General features: G+C 33.3%; 1 protein-coding gene across 1 annotated transcript in view; it reads right to left on the bottom strand.

Moving 5' to 3' along the window:
- Positions 1-15404, bottom strand: part of CSMD3 (CUB and Sushi multiple domains 3) — a 181752-nt gene that overhangs the window by 46177 nt on the left and 120171 nt on the right. The window contains exons 29-30 of the mRNA XM_008578674.1: positions 5894-6073; positions 3811-3984 (exon numbers count right to left, since the gene is read on the bottom strand). Of these exons, the coding sequence (XP_008576896.1) occupies positions 3811-3984; positions 5894-6073 (354 nt within the window). The remainder of the gene's footprint in view (positions 1-3810; positions 3985-5893; positions 6074-15404) is intronic.

The raw sequence follows: 15404 nt of genomic DNA, 5'->3' as shown, positions 1-15404 counted from the left end.
AGGGTTTATTTTCAAATGGCTTCAGTTCACAAAGACATTAATATGAAAGGACAGTGCAATATGAAAAGACTAATATGAAAGGACATACTTTACACAGAATTAAAGAGAAAAGACTTTCCTCTTTATAAAGTCCCTAAAATTAATAAATTTGGCCATTTAATGGATAAGAGCATGGCATTTTATGACTACCTTTTTTGAACTTGAGTCCACAATCTGCCATTCACTAGTAATGTGACCTTAAACCACATAACAATGTAGCTGGTTCCCTAAATGATGAAAGAGTTACACAGTGTTCTCTCAGTTTGATTTTCCTCTCTGAGGTTGTGTCGTTATTTATTAAAATGTTATGACTAGACATATTTACCTAGGAATTCTATTATGTATAGAAGAAATCATATATGTAAAGCAAGTGAGATAAAGTTAGCCCTATTATACCTGGATACTTATTATAATTCAAATGTCAATGAATAAATATTTTATTATTATTGTATTTTGATAGAATCAAAAATAAAACACGATATAAACATAACTTCTTAATTGTGACTTTTTTCAGCCATATCAAAATCACATCAAAAAACAAAAACAGAAACAGCATAAAAAAAATCATAAAATCATTTTTTTACAACTTCCATGACCCTCTCTATTCTGTAGTAGCCAGCGGGTATCTAGTCTTATTCAGAACACATTGTTGTTTTCTACAACAATCCTTAACATGAATCGGAATTTTAAGGTCCAATTTTTGTGGTATCAACATTAAGGCATTGGAACAGACTTATTCTAAAAATCATATCACCTACAAGGAGCTCCTTTGTATGTCACATAAACTGCAGACTAACAGACCACAATTGTAATAATAAATTAGTTTTATCTCTCATGCTCAACCTAACTGGTTAACAATATCTCTCTAGAGCAAATAAATGCATTATGAGTAATCTGATGAGCAAGCAAAATGATGGTATGCATGCCCAGTAATTGTTATCACTTAATAGGAAGCTCTTCAAATAAACTATGCAAAAGTACACCTAATAATTTGTCTTCATAAGTGAGTCATGATTCTACAATATATTTATTAAATATATATTTATTTCATACTAAAAATATGTGTTTCTTCAATAGAATATGTTTATAAAATGTATGAATGATATTAAGTTAGGAAATGAATATCTATGAAGCTAACACTCAACTTAAAACATTGAAAATTGCCAATACTGTTAAAGTTCTTTGTGAGACCCACCGAGACAGCATCCCTTTCCTCAGGCCCAGGACAGGAGATCTTATCTCATCCTGAATTCTAAATTTCTATTTCCATACATTTCATGGTAATTTTACCACATTCAAAGATATATTTATCACTTTTCCATTTAAAATTATATCTCTGGCATCATGTTTAAGAAATATATATGGTATATACAAGGGGTCTTCAAAAAGTTAAAGAAAGATTCATATTATTTTTTAATTCCATTTTTCCACAAACTTTTTGAAGTACCCTTGTGTATATGTGTGTACATGTATATATTTAAGGACTAAATTGTTTAACTTTACCACTAAAATCGATGATGATATTAATAATCTTGTACATGTCTCCCCATGCACATGGGGCATATATCTAAATGTGATTTCTGGGCAATAGACTCTGCACATCTTTAACTTTGCTAAATGATACCAACTAGTTTTGCAAATGGTTGTGTCAACGTATACACCCATCATGAGTGTATAGAAGTTTACATTGTTCTATGTCCTCATCAACACTCAATATTACCTTTTTTTTCCCCTCAATCCGCTGGTTAGGAAAGATCTATTTATGTCTTTTGCCCGTTTTTTTGTATTCTATTTTTTGTTTTAAGAAAGCTTTATATAATCTATATATTATTATTATTTCTCACATATATTGGTTATTTTGTCCAAGTTTGTGATTGATCTCTGACAATGAAAAATTTTTAATTTTAATGTAGCTTTTTCGTTTAAGGTTATACCTTTTGCATCTTGTTTAACAAATAATTTCTTACCCTGAGGTCATTTAATAGACTCTAAATATTTAAAACTTTAATAATAAAGTGTAATAAATCTGGCACTGATTTGTTATTTGTTGTGAGATTGATTTTATGTGTGTGTATTAAGTAATTGCCTGGTAGCATTAATTGAAATATCCATTCCTTCCCCACTGACTTGTTCTGTAATATATCTGTGAGGAAATGGAGTTAGTTTAGTCAGGCCCTCTCGCCTCATATCAGGTGGGGTATGATTCAGCATATCTGTTGTAAACAACTTACATAAGAGTAATGTTAGTGCGCATGTGCGCCCATGTAGCCCTTGGCTTGTTGCTGCTATTGTGTTCTTTCAGTAAGGAAGATAGGAGCTCTGAACAGCTGGCCAGGGGAGCTCACGACTGCAGAACAAAGCATGTCCTCTTTGTTGGCGGCTATTCAGTTTTTTTTTTTTTTTTCCAACTACCCAGCTCAGGACCTGCACGGGATGGGGCAGAGGGGTATGCGATCCAGCCCAACAATATCAAATATCTGCAAATGGTTCTGTGCTCTCTACTCTATTAACACTGGCTTAGTTTATCCCTGCAGCAGTATCAGTATCTGCCAGAGGTACAGCAGTGAACAAAACAAAAAATTGCTGCCTTCAAGGAGTGTAAGTTTAAGTAGAGGACATAGTTCAAATAAGCAAGATAAGAAAAATGTATACATTTTTAAGAAGAAAAAACAGGGATGAAAGAGGACTATAAAATTAAGAACAATAAATAATGCCTGGAAGGGTGGTGTTATATGTTAACATAAGGAATTTTAAATAAGGTGACCACAGAAGACAATATTAGGAAGAGAGACTATTAGTAAAAAGCTGAAGAAAGAAAAGCACATTTCCAGGCAAAGGGAATAGCAAATATAAAAACACTGATGCCAAAGCAAACATGAGTTCTCAAGAAAAGTAAGGAGGCCTATGTACTGAAGTAGAATGTATGAGGAGATGATGTAATAAAATCAGGAAAAAACAAGAAAAAAGTCATAGGAGATGATAGGGGATTTGGTTTCCTCTTGAATGAGCTGAGAAGACCCTGCAAGATTCTGAGAAGCTTAAGGGTTAACTCTGCCTAACTTCATGGCCATGGGGATAGGTCGAGTGCTCTTCCATCCCATGCTGGGAAGGGCAGCGGGGCCAGGAATGGGATAGCACAAGACATTTTTCTGAATGAGTATTGTCCACGTCATATACTAAAAAAATTTATGTAAAACAGAAATGTGATTTTTGTTTTGTTTTATAGTTTCCAAGTTAATCTTGAAAAGTAACACACGCTGGGATATATAGCATACAGAGACCTTTGTAACCAAAAATAATATTGTTTTATCTCTGTTTACTCTGGTAATTTAGTTGTATAATCACCATGACAAATGCCGTCATAAGAACTTGGTTTGAATGAACGTGTAGAAATGACATGGATTTATTTTGGAGAGTGATTTGGGGGTAAATTACAGAGTATTCAGGTGAGATAAATTAGAAATAAATAAGAATAATTTTCCAGCAGTAGAATTAATCTAAGAGGGACTCTACTTTGAGGAATAATTCTGAAAAATAAGAAAAGTTTAGAAACAAAGGAGTTTAGCCTAAAATTTGGAGTCAGAACACAAGAATTGTAACAGTTGGATTACATGAAAAGTAGCTACACTGACAAATACAGATTTTTTTTTTATGAATTTTAATTAGGCATTGGAGGGAATTTAACAATCTCATATTTGTTCTAGCAAAATTTGAAAAAATAAAGTAATAATTGCTATTTAAAACAATTTTAATTATGGGAATTATACTTACGTAAGCACTGTGGTACTTCGCCACTCCAGGTACCATTCCCTACACAGGTCAAAACAGCAGGAAAGGATAGTTCGTAGCCTGGAGAACAGATGTAGCTAATACTAAAGCCCCAGTCAAAATTTGTTCCTTCCAGCCTTCCGTTAGAGATCTGGGGAGGAGGTGGGCAGGTAACAGCTGCAATTACATTAACAGTGATTAGACACAGCTGTTGAAATATCCTGGGTGTAAATAAATAAATAAATATTATTAGAAGAAGCATATGTGCTAATTTAACCTCTTGGAGGACAATGTGGTGTAACACATTTTATTCTCCTGGTAGTATTCCTGAAACAATCCCTGGAATTAATCCCTCTTGGATGCGACTTTTTCTTGGCAGCATAATGGCTACTGGTTGTCAGAGATTCTCTAACAAAATAGCAAGCTGTCTGACACCTAAGAAAAGGCAAATAGAGGGTGATTTTCTATCTAGTATATTGTAACTGATAAATTATTGGTTCTATATAAAATTATTTTCCAGTGACCTTTAGACAGAGAAGAGCTGGCTTGTTTGGCTACATAGAGCATCAGCATTGTAACCAAGGAATTTGTATGTATTTGAAAACACAGATCATGTTTTTAGTTAAAATGTCCAGATTGGTTCCCTTAACTACTTAGATTCATATGTTAAAATGTTTTACTGGATTTGTAAACGCAGTTTCAAATTTTTTAAAATTTATTTTCCTTAAATTGTTTTAAGTTGTCCCCAAGCAAAGATGGATTGGATAAGATAATACAGATTAAAGGAAAAAGAGGGGTAACAACTTCAAAATCTAAAAATGAGGAATGTTTTATTATGATGTCTAGCAACATGTATGAGTAATTTTTTGGAGCTGGCTAACATTGCAATTATCAGTATGAATTAAAGAATGTATAAAATAAATTATAAAATATAGAATTCATATAAAATTTAAAATATTTAAAATTTAAATTTAATAATTAAAATTTAAAAATATTCATATAAAATTTTTAAGTTCATATAAAATTTAAAACAAAATTCATATAAAATATAAAATTCTGAAATATAAAATTCATTTTTTTTCATATACTAACTGTGTACTTAAAGTGATCTGATTCAGAAACTGTATCTTCAAGAGGAAAAAGACAGATATATTATTATTTTTTGTTAGATTATAAGTCAGGGAGATATTAAACTATCAATCCACAGACATTTAAAAAGATGCTTAAATGAGAAACCTCAGTTATTAAAAATAAAAATTATTATAAAACAGTATAAGTTGTCTGACATTGTATTTACAGTATTATTCAAGTAATCATAAAAATTGGCAAAATAAATTATGAAAATATTTCCAATAGAAAAACAAACAGCATTAAGTAGAAAATATATGTCTATATTGATTAAAAAATAATTCTAAATTGCATTGTTTGAAGAAGCAGATTCTCCCATTCTTTAAAAAAGATAACAGTTCTATAATTCAATCTGGCAGTTCCCAAATTATAGGAGGTTTTTGTCTCCATCCATGAATGACTTGTCCCAAGTAGATTAGCAAATTAACATTATAATTCATTAAGGTTACATTCTTTTTTTTTTTTTTTTTGATTAGTAAGGGGATCGCAACCTTTGGCATGGTGTGGTCTGCACCACACTCAGCCAGTGAGGGCACCGGCCATCCCTATACAGGATCCGAACCCGCGGCCTCAGAGCCACCAGCGCAGCACTCTCCCGAGTGATCCATGAGGCCGGCCCAAGGTTATATTCTTTTTAAAATATTCATCAATCAATGTAAATAATGATGGTGATGGTAATTACATATCAAAGTACATGATATTTTTGTTCTTTTGCTTGCATTAAAGTTCACTGTTACTCATAATACAATACTTTTTTTTGTTGAAGTATCATTTTTAAAACCTCTACATGACAACAGGTTTTTTAAAAAACCTGCACCAGCAATTTTCAGTACCAGAAAAAGAAACGAAACTAGGAATGAATAAAACATTATTTAAATATTCTTTAAATACACATATCCAAAATAAGAAAATACATTGTGGTTACCACTTCAAAATGTTGAAAAAACCATTATCATACCTCTGCAAGTTGGCATTACTCCACTCCATGTGCCATTAGTAGTACAAGTCCTGATTCTGGAACCATTCAATTCCATTGTGTAACCTGGCTGGCACATGTAAGAAACATTTTGTCCAACCACATAATCATCTCCATATCTCAGTCCATTAGCTGGTATACCTGGGTCTCCACAATTGATTACTATCAGTATTGGATTAGAAGAGCAGATGGTTAATGCGGCATGTATTTAATGGAGAAGAGTAGTAAGCATATGGCATACTTAATATACAAGCAGGGAAAATTAGTTATCATGTTCATTTTAATCATAAAACATAAGCATATTTAAACCACATACTGGCAATTGCTGATTATGATCAGGTATGCTTATTACGGAATTCTACACATATGCTTCAGAAACTGTCACTTAGACCCTGGAAAAGCTAGGTTAATATGCCATTATGTTGTAGGGAATACTGATGCAGTAATCTTTTCTAACCTGCATTATATGACCACGGAGAAACCAACCTAAACAATTAGATTTCTAACATAATATTTAAAGTCTGCATTCCTACATATGGCTACTGAAATACCTAATTTGTGTGCCTTGCTGGACTGAAAGCTTATTTTCTGCACAGCATTACTCAACTGGAAATTATAATAGTTTTTAATTAAAGTAATGTTGGATCCAAAAAGAATAGTTTTTATTGAATAAATGAACGAATGGATAAAGTATTTAAATGTGAATTTATCACATACAGGGTAAAATACATAATTTGTGGGTTCACCACAAAATAAAAAAGCCACTGTCAGTGGTGGAGAAATCAGTTTCCCAATTCCACCAACTAACTGCCAACCCAGGCAGAAGAAATCCAAGTAACTGCAAACTCCACCCTGGAATGTGCTTGCTACCTGGACTGGAGGTGGGTGATAGGCCTCCCCACCCCAAGTTCTTGCCTAATATGCCATGCATTGCCAGCCCAAGATAAGCACAGCGCTGTTTTGCTCTGTTACAAGACTCCAAGAATATACCCATCTCTGACCCTCCCCACATATGCAACCAGTCCCTACAGGAGGGGTAGAAAAACAGTGCAATGTGAACTTCCCTCTACTGAAGACACAATTGACCTGCTGGGCAGAGGTGTCGGGTCACAGAGCAGAGGTGGAAATGGGGAAGCCAGGCAGAACCTGGGACATGAGACTATGGGGAGCAAGAGACCTAGAACACTTCCCAAGGATGTAGGGAGGTGAGGAGGGAAAACACACATTAGCAAAGGCTTCCAGCTCTCAGCACACACTGCTTTGTCCCAGTGGACTTCAGTTACAAAACACAAATTCAAAGTTAAAATTATAAAGAATTTTGAGATGGCTATTATACAGCATTAAATTTTAAGCATGGGACCCATCTGAGCATGAAGTTCTATTGATTGCAATGGTCTCATACCCTTGAGTGTGATTGCATATATGAGTATAATATTACGATTTATTCATGATGCCATCCCAAAACTTTCAAAGACTTGAGACAGCTTAGAAAATACCAATAATGCAATTTAAAATTTAACAATGAGACATAACAAAGATTATATATAAGCAACAAAAGTACTAAATTTTTAGGCATGGGTTTTAATCATGATTTGGTCAATGAATTTGCCAAAAGCTTTCTGGCAGCTAAGAAAAGCAAAGATACAGGTTACACATTTTGTTTTCTAAGGATGAAAAACCTATATTTGCCTTTTAGTCTACTGTGTCATTTTGTTCACTAAAGGGTAAATAATTTCCCCAAGTAAATCTGGGTTATTTTTTCACTTTCTCTTTTAAATTCATTCTTCCGAGAATTTTGGAGGGCCAGGGTTAAAGACTAAGAATGGATTAAGCATGTAAGACCTTAACAGAACTTCAATTACATTGTATGTATTAATTTGTCATTAAGAATTATGAATGTTAAGATATCCTTCATATTACTGTAATCTGTTAAGCTTAAAAAGTTTTATGACTATAAATAATGACATTTAAATTAAAGAACAATATTCAGGGCACTCCACCTGGTAATTCTTGGAGCTCTCAAGACAGTTTGCTAAAATCAAACCCATTGTATGCTTCTATTTGACTCCTAATTAGAATTATGTATAAATAATGGCTTTTCTTCCTGTGATTATCGATGAGGAAAATATTTTTTTAAATGGTACAACTGAATTGGATTGGAAATCAAATAATCCTGTTCATTTACCAAAAATATGCTATTATTTTTCCAGTTTCAATTTACAACCATATGAAAATGAGTAGAAGCCTTCAATTTATTTTATTTTGAGTTATTTTATATTTTTAACCTAGATGTCTAACTAGGAAGAGGAAATTAAATAGAATACCTACAAGTTGTTGTTATTTTCTGGGCAGTGCTTTATAGGTTGAATTAAAATCTTGGCAAGAAGGACAGCCAAGCCGGTGGTAAGGCACATGAACTGAGATGCAGCCACCAAGCGTGAGGACAGAGGGTTTATTTTACAGATGCATGAAGAAAGAGTTCTGCACATTGCGGCAACATCATGAATGAAATGCCTAACAACAAAAGCTTCAGAAGGATTTGTTTGGTGACTTCCTAATGAAGAAAGGCCAGTCAAAGAGGCAGTTTCCAATAGCAACAGTCTTTGTAAATAGCACCTGCTTCACAAGTCAATTCATTCACTACCAGCTTGTTTTCAGCAACAGAACGAGGCTTTTGGTCTTTTCAGGCCTTAGAATAGTAGCTCTTTAGGGCTTTATCCTAAAATTCACAGTCATCAGTGCATGACAACAAGGTGCTATGCTTTATTGCAAGAAAATCTTCTAAGATCACCAAAATCCCCAAACACACATCATACACGTACGTAGACATATACACACCCACACCAATTAGCCCCATGAAGACAAATATTTTGTCTCTTTTCTATGCCATTGTACTCTAGGAACCTTGCCTAGTGCATGACTTATCTATAAGAGGTTAAATATTTATTTAGAAAATAAATAAGTGAATAAGTATGTGAAGGAATGATTAAATAAATTGCCAGCTCAAATTCTCAAAAATATACAAATTGTTATAAAGGTTTGAATTGGTTTTGTGGGGAGGTTCTCATTAGTCTATTACGTAATTGATGCTAATTTGGCATCAATTTTGATAAATCTAAATAGATCACCTCTACACTAAAAACAAAACATAACTGTAGAAATTCTGGTCAATCTATATGCCATTTATAAACCATTTTCTCTTTTAACTTCTTATATGAGCATTATAAATGTGCATTTTTAAATAAAACCAGATCACATTACTCACACTTTTTAAGCAGAATTCATTTTTTATTCAATATCTAATGGGCATTTTTGGTATGTTAACATACATAGATCCATGTAACTTATTTTTAATGGTGTATTATTCCCTTACATAGCTACACATGCAATCAAATTTATGTAACCAAACCCCTATGGACTGATGTTTGAGTTATTCCATTGTGTTCCTATTATAGACAATGCAGCAAGGAACAGGCTTGCTCAGGTACCACTACACACGTGGGCTTCTATCTTCAAGCCCAGAACAGAATTCTACTGTAGCACAATAAAGTTTCAGAAAGCTGGTGAAACCATTCCTCTTATAATGCTTCAGATTTTACATGATCTCCCAATTCTGAAGTTGATTTCCTTCCCTTTGATGCATACCCAGTAATGAGATAGCTGGATTATAAGTTAGATTTATTTTTAGTTCTCTAAGGAACCTCTACAGTGTTTTCCACAGTGACTATAAATTTACACTCCCACTAGCAATGTAGGAGAGTTCTCTCTTCTCCACATCCTCACCAGCATTTTTATTTTTTGTCTTGTTGATAATAGCAATTCTAACTGCAGTGAGATGGTATCTCACTGTGGTTTTAATTTGCATTTCCCTGATGATGAGTGATTTTGAGCATTTTTCCATGTGTTTGTTGGCCATTTGTACGTCTTTTGAGAAATGTCTGTTCAGGTTCTTTACCCATTTTTTAATTGGGTTACTTTTTTTTTAATTTATTTTATTTTTTTGGCTGTTGAGTAATTTAAGTTTCTTATATATTCTGGAATTTTTATTGCAACACTGTTCACAATAGCCAAGGGAAGGAATCAACCTAAATGTCCATCAACAGATGAATGGATAAAAAAACTGTGGTATAAATATAGGATGGGATACTACTCAGCTATGTGGAAAATGATATCCTATCATTTGCAGCAACATGGATAGAACTGAAAACCATCATGTTAAGTGAAGTAAGTCAAGCACAAAAAGACAAATACCAAATTATATCATTCATACATGGAATCTAAAAACAAAAATGTGGTTCTCATAGAAGTAGAGAGTAGAATAATGGTTACCAGAGTGGGATGCGGGGGAAGGACAAATGGCGGACCACTGTGTACAAAACGATGCTATCTACTATAAGGGAATCATTGTCAATATATGCATGTATTGAAACAACATACTGTACTCTACAAATATGTACAAGTAAATGTTAAAATATTTTGAATAAAAAATGAATAAATAAATAAAAGACCATTCTAAAAAAAAAAATGGTTTCCTTTTTAGATGCCAGGATGGTAGGGTTTCTCAACCTTAACCTCAGCACTGTTGACATTTGGGAGCAAATAGTTCTTGGTTGTAGGGGGCTGAATTTTGCATTTTAGGATGTCCTGCAGTCTTTCTGACATCTACCTGTTAGACTCCAAAGGCACCACCCACCCACGCACTGTGACAACCAAAAATATCTCCAGACATTGCCAAATGTCCTCTGTGGAGCAAAATTAGTCCTGGTTGAGAACCACTGCACTGAAAAATATCTCTTACTCCTTAAGGAGATTTAGATTCTGCTTTAGCTTCACTTCACCCAGTTTCATGCTGGGATATCCCCCAGCCCTCTCTTGTGTGAGACTAGCACCATCTCCATGATCTATCCTCAAGAAATAATCTGTGAGAATTCTCAGTTTTGTGACATAGATCTAGTAAGGGCCATTTCTGTGCTGATTACTTGAGACAAAAAGTCTTAGAATCATTTATCCCCTCAATCTTAAGTATGCCGTCCCTGGCCCAAATGAACAGGACCTGCCAGATGCAGGGTGTTGGGCATTGGTAATTTTGGAAGCAGAAGTCCTGGTCAGTGAAAAAAAAATCATCCAAGGAAACTAATGAGCACATTTCTTTTTAGACCTGAAAGTTAATTCTTCCTCCACTTGGAGCCTTGTCCTGGCACAGGCTGTGTCTTCTTCTCCAAATGCTATGTGCACTATGTGTTCTATGCTCTGGGTACCAGAGGTGGCTCTGCTTGTTAGACATTGAAAAGTAAGATCCCCAGATAATTGTTCTGTTTTGACAACAAAAAATATTTTTGAATGAATATTTATTATTTGTGCTTAGTTTTTAGATCTCCTCTGTCAGTCTGAACATCACAGAATATAACTTCACCAAATTCTAAAATCAGGTTGCTTTTTTGAGCTACCTTGTATTACAGCAAATGTCCTTTTCTTCCAGCTTGGTTTAATTCCATGGATGTTTCTTAACATTTACAATTACTCTGCCAAAGTGTACATGATTGAATGTATGACCTTGATTTCATGATAGAATTGTTTACCCACACAAGAGAAAACTAGTTATTTTGAGAAAGCTTTTCCCTCCAGCATTTGCAGTGGGGTTAATAAGGACTTGTCTGGACTTGCAGAATTATGGATGTTGGGTAGTTTTCTTGCTTGTGAGACACACTTTTAGAGAAAGATTAATTAAATGGACAACTCGTCTATAATCTTAAGCTGGTTAAATAATAAGTAGAATTTATGTGAGTAAAATTATATCCTTTTACAAACATCTCTAACTATGACCAGGTATAGGGGTTTGGAGGTATTACCATTATTATTAAAATATATTTCTTCCAAAAACGTTTCCAAAATCATTATAATGGACAAGGCAAATCACAGCTGACACATCTGCACGTGATTGGACTGCTGCTTTTAAAGAATAGAAAAAGGGTGTGTGTGTGTGTGTGCGCGCGTGCGTGCGTGTGTGTGTTGTTGCTACTGGACAATCAGGCAAATGAAAAGGCATATTTGCAAATCACCCTGGTGGGAAATTCTCAAATGGCAAAAATGCTTGGAATGGCCAAACTCCTTCATTGCCCTGTGAAATTTTAGACAGCAGAAACCTCTCCTACTGAGCTCTTTATTCTCAGTTCCTGGCAAAGTGACCAGTAATAGGTTTTGTGTAAATGATTTTTTATTAACTGGATCCATGAGAAATCTAATTACTTCATATACCCACAGTTCCCTTTCTGTTTCATTTTAAAAGGTTTTTTAGGAAAAATATATATTTATTGCTATAAGATGATAAGTTAAAAAAATAATATGCTGAAAATTAGATCATTCGTCTCATTTTCATTACGCAGGAAGTACTAGTTGCCCAAAGATAAGAAAATAACCACCTAAAGTGACCCAAATTTTATGATATAAATATGAAAAAATTCAAATAGAATTTAATTATTTATATTTTATTTTCACCACACCATTGTAAAAGGGTAATTAGTTCAACTATATTTCAAGGACTTTACTAATTTACTCAAGGACCACTACCAATTCATTGGTACTCAAATCATCCTATATTGTAACATCTTTCAAATCATCAATCTTGTTGATTTTCTCTCTTTCAACTGATATTGTCCTACTGCTATCAAATCTTCTGTATCAACAATTAGGTATGTGATTCAACAGTACTCCAGTCCATTTCCTTTGATTCATCACATTAAAATATCTCATGTTTGCAAGATTTTCAGATTTATTACTGACTTACATTATATTTGCATTGGGTATTTGACAAGCAAAAACATCATTGATAAGATATATAGAAGAAATTGTAATGTTAAGCAGGAAAAATTGTTGAGGAAATACAAATTTTATAAGTGGTCATTTCATTAAAAAATGATATAATTTTGCAAAGCTCAAATTGGTAAATGCGGAGAAAATAGAAATTTTAAAATTTAGAGAGGAATATGCTTGAAATTAATGAGGCATTTCCATATATGCCTTATCAGCAAGGTCCTATTATTATATCATGCACTTCATATACGTTTGACTAGTGTAGTAAAGATAGAGATTAAAGCAAGAAAACAAAAAGGAGGAAAAATACAAATGGAGAGGAAGAAGAACACTGCTTGCAATATTGCTTTTTGAGTCAAATATAGTTGTGCTTAAGTCTTGGATCCTATACCTACTGTGTTACCGTGGGGAAGAAACTTATTTTCTCTTTAAGATAACACTTAACTGAATATGAAATGAGAAGATAATAGTATAAATCTCACAAATTTGTTGCGAGAATTGAGAGGATTTATAAAGCACCTAGTACAAATCCTAACAAATGATAAACATTCAATGACAGATATTACTGTCTACGAGCAGAAATAGTAACAATTAGCATGTAAAGAAAAAAGGGTCGTTTTGTTTATTTGTTGTTATGTTATCAATCATGTTTTTGTCTCTCTAAATTTCATGTTGAAACTTAACCCCCAGTGCAATAGTACTAAAAGGTGGGACCATTAGGAGGTGATTATGTCCGCTTCATAAATAAGATTAGTGCCTTATAAAAGGGCTGGAGGGAACTAGATAGGCCCCATTTTGCCCTTTCATCTTCTACCATGTGAAGACACAGCATTTGCCTGTTCTCCCACATGAAAGCACAGCAAGAAGGTGTCATCTTGGAAGCAGAGCTAGTCTTCACCAGACACTGGAACTGCTAGTACCTTGATCTTGGACTTCCCAGCTTCCAAAACTGTGAGAAGTAAATTTCTGTCCTTTAAAAATTACCCAGTCTCAGGTATTTTGTTAAGCAGTGCAAACAGACAAAGACATTTGGGTTTTCAAAAAATTGCTACCAAAGTCTTCATATGGAAATTCAATTCACGTACTTTAAAATTTTTTCATACTTAATTTAATTCATTTCAAATTCACATTTAGGTCTTTGCATATAATCACCATTAAAAAATTGTGTCTACAAAAGAAAATTATATTAAATCAAAATTTATTAAAAACATATTTTACTTGAATTTAACCTTTCTGGTATGTATAGGAAATAATTTAATTGAATGGGAAATTTCATCCATTTTTGTGGTAGAAATTACTGTTTAATACTAAGCTAGGCCAGTAGTCAGGAAGTTCAGTTCTCTGATTTATGCAATGTGAGTCTAGGACAATCTCTAAAGGGATATGATTCTATCAATCATGTATTTAAATTAACTTTCAATGCAAATTAATGAGAACGAATCTGAACTATTAGTTTTAATTCAATTAGAATTAGATAAGTTATTATCTATTAGATAATTATACTGACAAGTGCTATCAGTATATTAGATTCTTGAGTTTGAGATGTTTTAATTTCCACTGAAATCTCTTTGATTCTTTTTTGGGGAATTGTTTGTTTGTTTTTGGTTTGGTGGTTACAGGGGTGTTAGCACTCTTTTTTTTTTTTGCCTATGAAATATATAAACTTACAAATACTCAGCTTTCAGTTTTTTAACACCAATTCATCATTGAAAAGCTAATGCTTGAATTCAATTTTATTCAATACAGTATTTCTCTTTGAAGAACTGAAAAAAGAAACAGACTTCATATTTTTGATACATTGTTTGTAACCAATCTATCTCGAATTGAATGATTTTTAACCTGATTAAAAATTTTAAAGAAAAATAAAGACTATTCAATAAAAAGTCTATGTAATTTTCAATCACAAGAATTAGAGTGTTTGTCTTTACTATAATTGAAAGATTAAAAACATCTTTAAATAAAAGATTGAGGCATTTATTCACAAATAAATGAAATCATTATTCACTGAAAAAAAAGAATGGTATTCAGCAGATTTATTTTACTTTGAATATCCTCATTATTTTATTTTTCAATAACTATTTATTGAAAGCATACTCTATACAGAACCTATGTGCTATATTAGTTACAAAATTATAGACCCTATCTGCAAGTAGTTTAAAATAGAATTGGAATGGTGATCATATATTCTGATACCTAAAATAGAATTGGTATATTTCAATCAGTCAACAACTGCTTACTGAGTCACTCTTATGTATTAGATGCTGTGCTCCAGGCTGGACAGTTAGCTTACTTGGCTACAGTGCAGTGTTATAACACCAAGGTCAAGAGTTCAGATCCCTGTATTGGCCAACCACCAAAAAAAGAAAAAAAAGAAAAACGTAGGTGCTATGCTCCACCCTAAAAGGTCAGTGAGATAAACAGACCCAGTTACTACTGCCCTGAGAAGTTTACAGTTTATTGGTACAGGTAATTGTCACAGAAGAGTTACACAGTACAAAGAGATCACTTTTAGTTCAACAAGATCTAAGGAAGAAGTGTCCTAAGAAGGCTTTCTGCCAAATGTGTCATTTTGGCTGATACCTAAAAGGTGAATAAGAGTTTTAAAGACTCAGATGAGATAGTGTAGCACAGAAACAGTGAAGCACCTTTGTTAATTGTTTAGTATTGCAAAAATAAGACATTT

The sequence above is a fragment of the Galeopterus variegatus genome, unplaced genomic scaffold (genome assembly GCF_000696425.1).
Source record: "Galeopterus variegatus unplaced genomic scaffold, G_variegatus-3.0.2 Scaffold1739, whole genome shotgun sequence".
In the NCBI taxonomy this organism is placed as follows: Eukaryota; Metazoa; Chordata; class Mammalia; order Dermoptera; family Cynocephalidae; genus Galeopterus; species Galeopterus variegatus.
The sequence above is the reverse complement of the archived record's forward strand: the minus strand, read 5'-3'. Positions and strand labels throughout refer to the sequence as shown.